This window comes from Quercus suber, unplaced genomic scaffold (assembly GCF_002906115.3).
Source record: "Quercus suber isolate HL8 unplaced genomic scaffold, Cork oak 2.0 scaffold_308, whole genome shotgun sequence".
Taxonomy (NCBI): domain Eukaryota; kingdom Viridiplantae; phylum Streptophyta; class Magnoliopsida; order Fagales; family Fagaceae; genus Quercus; species Quercus suber.
This window is the reverse complement of record NW_027069764.1, coordinates 768,165-778,977: the sequence shown is the minus strand read 5'-3', so window position 1 is coordinate 778,977 and position 10,813 is coordinate 768,165. Positions and strand designations below refer to the sequence as shown.

Genomic DNA, 10,813 nt, shown 5'->3' with positions numbered 1-10,813 from the left:
CATAGGAGTTGATTCCTGAGGGCCACCATAACGGTTTTTGCTCTCCTTCCACAATCACCTTGCTTAGTCCTAATTCCCAAGCTAAAATGATCCCCTCCTCTATTGCCCGGCTTCAACCTCCAATGGGCCCAACGGGAATGGGAGTTTCTTGCTCATCGCCCCCATCAAACAACCCTCTTCGTTTCTGATGACCACACCCACACCACACTCCCTTCCTCTTTAAAGACCGCCACATCCATATTTATTTTATACCAGCCACTTTCAGGAGGACTCCATTGTGAACCCAAACTAGGAGGCTGCTTGGGAGTGTGACTAGTATTGACCATACCTTGCCTGTACTCCTCTGTGTACCTGGATGCTTCACAAACAAGGACTCTTGCTGACTTACATTTGTCCTTCATGTTTGAATAAATTACGATTATTCCATAAGTCCCAAGCAATTGTTGCAAAAGTATTCCAGTCTAACCCTTCTGCTTCTTCCTTGAGTCTCCAGTAAACATCAAGAAAATCATAAAAAAAAAAAAAAAAAAAAAAAAAAAGAAGATATATGGTGAATATAGACACACCATTTTACAAAATGCATTTAACCTCACCTAAAGGACGAAAGGATAATATAACACCCCGAACGTAGCATCTTAATGTTGATTACTAAATCTTCAATTACTCCTCTTAAAACAAATCTTAAGGTTGGAACAATCTGAATGATTGGTCACAAGTCTGGATCAGACCATTGGATTGAAATATTTTGAAGAATCAAATTTCAATTGTAGAAATCCATTCACATTAGTGGGCCTATTTATGATTAATTTGAAAATGATGATGTGTCATGATCACCTTCAAAATGTTCATTGAAGTTTACTTGCTGATAACAAGACTCCTTGTTCTACGTACCACGTATTTCCCATTGACTTCATTTTCCTTCTTTGAAATTGTCTTTATTTCTTTCTCTATAATTCCTTATTATACCCATACCCATTTTACTCTATAATCTGTACATTGAGCAATATGATTTATATACTGTGGACATATTAATTAATATGACAGGAGTGCAACGTTAATTCCACAGCAAAGCAAGTCTCCGATGAGATCAGTGGCTCTATCACAACTCAATAGCTAGGCAGTCGATGAATGAGCAAACAGGATTTTCGTTTGTGAATTGTAGCATCAGTGGAAGTGGGAAAGTATGGCTTGGGCGAGCTTGGGGAGTTTATGCGACTGTTGTCTTCTCCACAACATACATGTCAAATGTCGTAGCTCCAGTTGGCTGGAATGATTGGCAAGACCCCTCTAGGGACCAGTTTGTGCCTTATCCTTTTTACTTTTCTCCATATATATATATATATATATAGATTCTCATAGAAGCTTGTCTTTAAATTATCATATAGTTTTACTTTTTTTTATTCTATAATTTTTTTTTCTTGGTCAATACAATAATTGTGGGTGGGTTCACCCACAGTATATTAATAATTAGTTTAAAGAAGAATAAAGAGGAAAAAGAGAAGATTTGTAGATGCAATTTTTTTTTGTAATTTTTGTCATAACCTTGATGTCAATCATAAGAGTGGTGAAAAAAAATTGTGGATTCATAAGAAAGTGACAGGCAACTAATCAAAATCTGTTACTTCAAAATTAATGTAAAAGTTGTTATTAGAAGAATTAAGAAAAAATAATTTAAAGGAGAGAAAAAAAAATCTTTATTGTTTTACCTTTAGTGATAATAATGAAAGAGCCAAATTGCACTTATTTTTCACATAAATTTAAAATGCTATGGATATTTTAGCAAATCAATTTAGAGGGAAAAAGATTCTCTCTATTTCAAATGAAATGAAGAGTGCATTTTACAGTTAAAATTTTGTTTTTCAGATTTAGTAGTGTATAGAATGTCATGTTATTTAAAATTTTGAATAACGTGGTACAAAAATACATCTTTAGATTTATAATATTTAATCAAGAATATTTCTCTATTTCATTATGAGGCACTTAAAAACTTGTGATCCTTAATTTTTTCTAACTTCCATAAAAATACAGGACGGTCTTCTTTAGAGAGTATCAATGTTTGGGACCAGGAGCAAATTACACAAATAGGATTTCGAATAGAAAGCAACTTGAGCAATCTAAAGCAACTCTCTACATGGATATTGCCTATATTAACGGAGATGGATGACTAAGTTATCATCGAAATCATTTGTTTCCTCTTGATTGGAAATATCCAATCAAAGGGAAATAAATAATTTCCAATCAAGAGGAAATAAATGATTTCGATGATAACTTAGTCATTCACCTCTGTTAATAAAGAAGATATTCATGCTTCTTATTATATGTAAGAATTTTTCATTTTTGTGTTCAAGAATTGAGAGAGAATATAACTTGAAGTACAATATTCCTTGAGGTTTGAATTAAAATTAGATAACAAGTGTTTTAGGATGGTTTTATTTTATTTTTAACAAATTTCTAAAATTAAAAAGAGAAAAGAATAAAAGGAAGTGGCTTGTCAATTGTACTACTATTATTGAAACTATCATTTTAATTTCTTTTGAGACGTATAACTTTTAAATTTGTTATATATTAAAGAAAATTCTCTTATAGATGCAAGTAAAGATTACCAGAGAGTGCCAATCATGTTGGCCTGGGCATCGTGTATTCCAAAAAATTTACCCCTGGCCTCATGTAGCATAAACAATGCAAAAGTAGAAATAAGTTTTATTAATAATTTCTATAAATTCAATAGGCTGGATTATTTCTTAATAATCCGTATACATTGACTTATTGACATTATTTCTTATTACATAGTAACACTTCAACATTGTGCCATAACACACACAGAAGCTAGCTCTCCTCGAAGCTTTATTTTTATCTTCATAGAATACTCCTGTAAGTAGAAATAGAATTAATCCACCCTGCAAATTATCAAATTCATAAAATTAGTATATGTTAAATCGTGTATCAGTTCCCATCAAAAAAAAAAAAATCGTGTATCAGTTCTAGATAGAGAATTATATAAGAGAGATTTACTTGGAACAATCAGTAGTGGGTGTGATTTTGTAGGAACAAGTAGTGCCACAAGTCTGAGGAAGTGTTCCAACTAGTTCATAGTTGATTCCTGGGATCTTTGAAAGACCATCCATGATGCAACTACATGCGGCTCTGTGATCTTGTGTGGTATTTGAACCAGCGTTGAGTGCTTTAATACCTTCACAACAAGCTGGAGGAACTGTTCCTCCAAAAATGGCATAACTGATACATGGGGTCAACAAGTTTGTCACCTCGGCACATGTTAGACTTGCATCAACATGTGAAGCAACAACCAACATGCACACAAGCACTGCTGCTGTGAAAGCCATAGAAGAAACTTGAAAGTGAAAGACGAAGGAAAAATAAAAAGAAAGGAAACAGAGAGATAGTGAGGCGAGACAGAGAGATAGAGAGGCGAGACGGAGAGATAGAGACTACCCACGCCGATGCCGCTACAACAGTACCCACGCCATGCCAACGCAGATGCGAGACGGCAAGAGTCTACCCAGACCCAGTACGGCAGTACGCACGCCGACGCCGCCATCATCACGCAAGACGACAAGAGTCTCAGCTGTCGCCGCCGCCCACGCGAGCCCCATCTTGCTGCCGCCGCCACCGGTTGCTCGAGCCTTCATAGGTATTTAATCTATGATCCTTTCCTAGTTTCCTTCAAAACCTAAAAAATAAATAAGATGTTTGTGTTTGCTTGTGGAATGTTTGTGTTTTTATTGATGACTGATGATGAGTGATGAACTGATTACTGATGTTGGTGATTGTGATTCTGTGAATTGAATCTGTGATGTTTTTTTTTTTGGGCTTTTTGGCTTTGTGACTCTCTGTCACTGTGTGTGTGTTTGTGACTCTCTCTCTCTCTTGTATTATATAGTTCATAAGATAGATAGAGAGAGAGTACACTTTGTAGAGATTACTTTGATTGTTTGTTTGTTCTTTCATCTTTGTTCACCGGTGGTTGGGCATAATAGGGACAAGTGACACTGTGACAAAAAAAAAAAAGAAAAAGAAAGAAAGAAAGAAAGAAAGTAAAGTTAAGAAAAGTTTTTGTTGGTAGTGCAGAATAAATCTGTAGTGTCGGTAGGGACGTAGTGGGATTGGGTTAGTGGTCTATGTCAAAAAGATGGATATAACACAAAGACAAAGATAAATAAAAGCAGACTAAAGACAAAAAGAAAAAAAAATCATATAATATAGAAAATTATCGCACAAATTTAAGAAAATTGTCACACAAATGTAATATATATGATTCTTATTTTATTCGTTGATCATGAAAAAATCAACTACAATGCTTGATTTTTTCAAAAGAAAAGATTCAAATTCTTCCGAAGTCAACGTGGGATTGCCAACAACTAATGTTGATATTCCAATTCTAGAAAATGTGGATGTTCCAATTCTAGAAAATATGCATTCCCCAATTCCAGAAAATGTCGATGTTCCAATCTCTCAAACACAATTTGAAAGAGTTGATCTTGATTCTTTGGATTATGATCCCGGAACACGCAAACAAATATGAGAATATCGTGTTAATCAATGTGATGAAATTTGGGTATTTGTCTTGGTTGATAGTTTATTAATACTATATGGATGCGTATTTGAAAAAAAAAATTTGCTTATCTCCGGCCCTCCCCCAGCTTGAAATTCTAGGTCCGTCCTTGTATGACTTTCAAATCCTCCCCTTCGATTTTAATTCTCAAATCATTAAAAAAAAAAAAAAATCCCACAATTTAGCAATCAAAGAATTGAAATGAGGAATATCAGAAGTGTCAACTAAAAACTTATAATTTATATATTGTTAAGAACTTTGTAGTTCAATTAGTTAGCGCATCCTAAAATTTCTAATAGAGACCAAGGTTCAAATACCTCCAACTCTGAACTATTAAATTATCAGACTCTATACCTCCAACTGTAAACTATTAAATTATCAGACTCCCTATGAGGTAGACATGCAACTCTTTTCATCAAGAACAAGCTTTTTTTTTAGTGTTCCTTCTGCTGTAAGGCATTCAACATTTAGATCATTCTTGTATTAATCAATATATTTTCCTAGAAATGCTTTCTTCTCTTTTGCTATCCACTATTAAAATATCAAAACACTTTTATTTTTTAAAATAATAAAAAATTTTAATCATAAAAGGACGTTGTTGTGAAGGTAAAAATCATGTAGGCATTTTTAATTATGGAGGTACTAATGTATTTGCCACAATTTCTATTTGATTAACACTACCCACAAAAAAAAAAAAAAAAAAAAAAAAAAAAAAAAAAAAAAAAAAAAAAAAAAAAAAAAAAAAAAAAAAAAAAAAAAAAAACTACATTAGACAACCAATGATGCAGCTAGGATTTCAATTAGGGATGCAAGATTAAAGCCGATCACACCCAAATGGTCTAATGGCTCCTCCTCCCTAGGAAATATTGACACTAATAAAAATAACAAAATAATCAATGCAAGGGACTATCTAAGTTAAGTATATAAAGCATAAATATATAATTTGATTACTAAAACTAAATTGAGAAAATTAATTAATGTAAAAGTGTCAAAGTATAATAAAATACTAGAATTCAATTTTTTTGCCCCCATTTATATATCTATATATAATATCTAAATGCTAAAATATAGCATTTATTGTTACTACATTCCTCTTAAGTCATATTAGTTAGCATTTCGGTCAAATTCGGCCCATTTCAGTCTACTAAAGTGGAGCAGAGATCATGTCATTGTATTTGATCCATTTGACAGTGGGTTTTAATTCCTCTCCTAGGCTTTTGCTAAAGTAATCCATCTTAAGTATTTGGGTTCATTTCTCCACCAAAAAAAAAAAAAAAGGTCTTTTAGTTCCAATGGCATAGCCAAAAATAAAGTTTTTTTTTTTCTTTTTTGAGAAAAAGGTAAGCGAAGTTTTTATTAATGAAACAACTACAAGAAAAACAGCCAAAAACTCAGGACAGATCTGACTGAAAAACATCAGCCACCTCCTCAGGTAGTGCTTCTAACCATACCTCAATATTTGCAGATAAAACTACTTTTTTAGCTAAAATATGAGCTAATCCCGCCTAACATGTTGAAACGTACACCCTCTCAACATCCGACCCAAACACTTAGTCTCATAAATGATATGACCAAACAGCCAATTACAAGGGCTTACTCGCTGCAAAGCCATAATAACTTCAAGGCAGTCGCCTTCAACAATAATGTTAAACAAGCTCATTTTCTTGTTGGGTGCTCCATTTTCTTGACTTGACAACCCGCTTGCATTGCTAGGTTAGGTTGGAGTCCAGAATCTTTACCTTCCCAATTGGGTCTCACTAAATTCTCATACCTTGAAGGAGCACATCAAAGGAGACAGAGTGGCTTGATTTGGTATTGGGCATTTTCGAGCTTGAAACCTAATTTTTCAATTGAATATGGGTCAGTTCCAGTCGGTTGAGATGGCAGAGGCTTTGGCAGCTAGGAGGGCAGTGAATTTTGCAAGGAAATAGAGTATTAATTATAGGATGTATTGTTGAAGTGATAATATAAAATAAATAAAGTAATTTTTTGATAATATAAAAAAAAAATTGTGCATTTTTGGATATGAATGCTCTTAATTAAAAGCTAAGTAATGAAGCTAAGTGTGGCTCTGGAAACCAAATGGCCCATTGAATAAGTGAGAGTGTTGCCTACTATTGTGTAGACAAGGGCCTTGAGCTTTGATGAGGTGCCAAGGGTTTCAAACACAATCCACGAGAAGAGAAAAATATGGGCTCTTAAGCTCATTACATTAGGTAGTAAATCTTCGGGCTTTTAAGCCCACTTGGTGTAGTAGGGTAGTTTAGACTTTGGACTTTTAAGCCCATTTTTGTGTAGTGGTGAGCTCTAGGCTTTCAAATCATCCCATTTCCTCATTGTCCCGAAACCCTCATCTCCCTCTCGCTAGAACCCTCATCTCTATCTCGCGCCAGGTATGCTCTCTCTCTCTCTCTCTCTCTCTCTCTCTCTCTCCATTTATTAGTTTTTTTTTTTTTTTTTGGTTTGGTTAGAGTCTCTCTCTCTCTCTCTCTCTCTCTCTCTCTCTCTCCATTTATTAGTTTTTTTTTTTTTTTTTGGTTTGGTTAGAGTGTGTTTTTTAGGGTTTAAGCTTCGGTTTGAAATGATTGAGTTTGGAGGTGAATGAGTTGATTAGCAAAAGAAATTGTGTTTGGTTGGTGAGGAATTTTGGGCGGGCCTTGTGAGAATTTAGAAATCTGATTCGAATAATTTATGATGAAAATTTTGCATGTCAGAGGGCAAACATTTCCTTCTGAAATATTGGTACTTGATACTGTCACAAATTTTGATGGGAATTGCTGTTTGGTTCTTCAGATTTTGGTTTCAAAAAACTGGTTATTCTTCACGTGAATAGCTGGTATTTTCATGGATATAAAACCTGCAAACTAAAGTTGTAAAACATAATCCATAGCCCGCTATATGTTATGTATGGTTCAATATCGGTGTTTGGTTTGTGATTTGGAAGAACTTTTTTTTTTTGTGTGAAATATCTGAATGAGTAATTTTCTAATATTGCATTATTTTTTTTACTTACTCAGTGTTTGATCTCTCCGAGCTCTAGGCTTTCAGATCGTCTCATCTCCCTCTCACTGGAACCCTCATCTCTCTCTCGCGCCAGGTATTCTCTCTCTCTCTCTCTCTCTCTCTCTCTCCATTTTTTTTTGTTTGGTTTTTAGTTTTTTTAAGGTGAAAATTGGTGTCTGGTTTTGTGATCTGGAAGAACTTTTTTTTTTTGGTGAAATATCCGAATACTCAGTGTTTCATGACCATCTATACAAATTTAGAGATTAGTCTTTATTGTGAATTTCTTATCAATACAAGTTCAATTGAAAAATTAGGTTTCAAGCTCGAAAATGCCCAGTACCAAATCAAGCCGCTTTGTCTCCATTGATGTGTTCCTTCAAGGTATGAGGATTTAGTGAGACCCAATTGGGAAGGTAAAGATTCTGGACTCCGACCTAACCCAGCAGTGCCAGCGGGTTGTCAAGTCGAGAAAATGGAGCACCTAACAAGAAAATCAGTGAAACTTTATCAAGAAAATTGAGGGTCTCGGAAAGTGATATATAATGGAACATGAATTCAAGGAGCATAGCAGCAGAAGCTTAACAGAAGTAAAAAACAGACACACACACTCTTATCTCTTTGCCCTATAGTAAGGCTCGCAAAAAACAACAATTACCTATATTGTTCTTGCCTTTCTTCCCTTCTTTTCCCTTCACATCTGTCTTCCCTTTGGCCTCAGCTGCTGCCCTCACCCTCTGTTTCTTCTCAGCGTTTGCTATTAAGTTTTTCAGCTTCTTCTCCTTGTCCCCTCTTTCTTTTTATCCTTCTTATCCATCTCAATGATTAGGGGATGACCCTTCCCTGCATTGGGGATTGGGATTGCATTGGGCACCCCGCTGTACAGTTGCATTGCATTTGCATTAATGTTTTTTCCATTGCATAAATAAATTGTACAGTTGCATTGCATCAATGAATTTTTCTTATTGGCATTTGTTAACATGTTTGTAGAAGTCATCGGATTGATGTTGGACCATTATGTATGCAACGGGAAATGGCCCAGCATCAGTCCCGATTACTTCTCCAAACATGTTAACAAATGTCGGTAAGAAAAATTCATTGATGCAATGCAATTGTACAATTTATTTATGCAATGGAAAAAATATTAATGTAAATGTAATGCAATTGTACAGCGGGGTGCCCAATGCAGTCCCAATCCCTAATGCAGGGAAGGGTCATCCCCTGATCATTGAGATGGATAAGAAGGACAAAAAGAAAGAGAGGGCCAAGGAGAAGAAGTTGAAAAACTCAATAGAAAACGCTGAGAGGAAGCAGAGGGCGAGGACAGCAGCAGCTGAGGCCAAAGGGAAGATAGATGTGAAGGGAATAGAAAGGCAAGAACAATATAGGTAATTGTTGTTTTTTGTGGGGCTTACTATGGGGCAAAGAGATAAGAGTGTGTGTGTGTCTAGGACTGTGTAAACCTATACCAGAGCTGACAAGACCAACCGGTGCCGACATCCCGCATCGCTACTGCTACTGGCCGACGGAGCTGATGTTGGCGATCGGAATGTGAAGGGACATCCGACGCCAGTGTGGTGCAGTCGTTGGAGCTGCAAATCCCTCACCGATGGGGGCCGAACCAAACCGATATTGGTAAATAGTTTAATAGTTTTTCAAACTTTTGGATACGGCATCGTTTATTGAGTATGGATTTTAATTTTTTTTTACTAAAACGTCACCGTTTGGTTCTAGGTTTTTAGATTTCCCTCCCTATAAATACACTCTATTCTCTCTCATAAGACTTAACTCTCTCTCTCTCTCTCTCTTGCCTCTCGCCGGACTAACAACTTGTGTTTGAGCTCGCATCGGCTCACTGCGGACAGGCACCCATAGTCTCCGGTAAGCCATCTTTGTTATTTTTTTGGTTGTTTGTAGTACGAACTTTACATGCTGGCTGCTGGGTTTGTGTTTTTTTGTGAATGTTTGCCTTACATGGTAACATGGGTTTGTGTTTCTTGTTATTCTTTGTGTCCTGGGTTTGTGTTTCTTGTTATTTTACACACTACAAACATTGTACTTTGTTTTATGAGAAAACAGTCAAAACATATTGTTCTTGAGTTGTTGATAAGGTGAATGGTAAAGGTGATAAGGTATTAGACATTTAGTTAGCATTCCCATTTAACTTATTTAAGTGTAGTGAGGGTGAGTGGGTGACCCCAGGCTCACCGACTCTATTTTCTCCACTTTAATGAGTTTCTCTGTTTTTTACTTTATAGTTTATATTGCGAGGTAAAAACTAAAATGTAAAAAATAAAACAAAGGTTGAGATAGTTTAAAAAAAAGAAAAAATCTTAAATCTAATTGGTCTAATTAATAACAGAATCCCTCTTTTCTTTTTAATGTATTTTTTTTTAAATGGTAAAGTAGGTGAATATTGAATAGTGTCTAAAGAAATGTTAAAACCGACCAAACCGATTAAACTGAGCCGACCAAACCGTACTGCTATAGGTTAGAAAACTGACTCTAATCGGTATGCATCAGTTTTAATTATGAGAAAACTGATCCCTATCAGTTCGGTAACAAATTCTAGAAAAAACCAAGCTGATCGAATCGTGCACACCCCTGTGTCTGTTTTTTACTTTTGTTAAGCTTCTGCTGCTATGCTCCTTGAGTTCATGTTCCATTATATATCACTTTTCTAGACCCTCAATTTTCTTAATAAAGTTTTCACTGATTTTCTTGTTAGGTGCTCCATTTTCTTGACTTGACAACCTGCTGGCATTGCTGGGTTAGGCTGGAGTCCAGAATCTTTACCTTCCCAATTGGGTCTCACTAAATTCTCATACTGCATAATTTCTCGCCGCCTCGACAACATGTCGGAGAGCAGTGACCTCATTTTGTACCAGGGTGTAGTTCCAATTCCAATGTCAGCTCATTGTAACTAAAATTTCTACAAACAGATTAGCTCTCTTTCTATTACTTACAATGATCTCTCCCTTCACAACTGCAAGGATAAACCTAACCTTGTTTTCTAACTTCAACAACTCCATTTCACGTTTGTTCAGTGAAGGTAGAGTATGCAAGTTTTTAGGGTGAAAATTGAGTCATAAAATATAGAATTTTTTAGGTCCTTGTTGTCAATCTCACGGAAGTGATAGAAGAACATAATGAGCCTGTAGATAGTCAAGAAGAACTCTAAACCTGCAGCTGACTCTTACCTTGATTCTATATATATGTTACATCAATGTTGATTTTCAAATT

At 35.4% G+C, this 10,813-nt stretch overlaps 2 protein-coding genes and 1 long non-coding RNA gene across 4 annotated transcripts in view; 2 read left to right on the top strand and 1 right to left on the bottom strand.

Moving 5' to 3' along the window:
* LOC111984960 (probable pectinesterase 15) overlaps positions 1-2,164 on the top strand; it is a 30,802-nt gene extending 28,638 nt beyond the window's left edge. Inside the window, exon 5 of the mRNA XM_065782615.1 lies at positions 2,029-2,164. Within this exon, the coding sequence (XP_065638687.1) occupies positions 2,029-2,164 (136 nt within the window). The remainder of the gene's footprint in view (positions 1-2,028) is intronic.
* Positions 2,165-2,887: 723 nt separating this feature from the next.
* On the bottom strand, positions 2,888-3,341 carry LOC112012476 (non-specific lipid-transfer protein 1). The gene is made up of 2 exons (XM_024044854.2): positions 3,013-3,341; positions 2,888-2,897 (listed from the first exon to the last, which is right to left on the bottom strand). The coding sequence occupies exons 1-2, from the start codon at positions 3,339-3,341 to the stop codon at positions 2,888-2,890; spliced, it is 339 nt and encodes a 112-aa protein (XP_023900622.2).
* A 17-nt stretch (positions 3,342-3,358) lies between these two features.
* On the top strand, positions 3,359-10,813 carry LOC111984909 (uncharacterized). Of its 2 annotated transcripts, none has more exons than XR_002879982.2 (4): positions 3,359-3,649; positions 7,588-7,667; positions 7,888-9,451; positions 10,299-10,813. It is a non-coding gene; the product is annotated as an uncharacterized LOC111984909 (long non-coding RNA). The 2 variants fall into 2 exon arrangements; XR_002879983.2 differs by having other exon boundaries at positions 3,359-6,963.

Bases quoted from the DNA above. Each gene is read 5' to 3' on its own strand.
- LOC112012476 (XM_024044854.2), bottom strand. From the start codon at position 3,341: ATGGCTTTCACAGCAGCAGTGCTTGTGTGCATGTTGGTTGTTGCTTCA.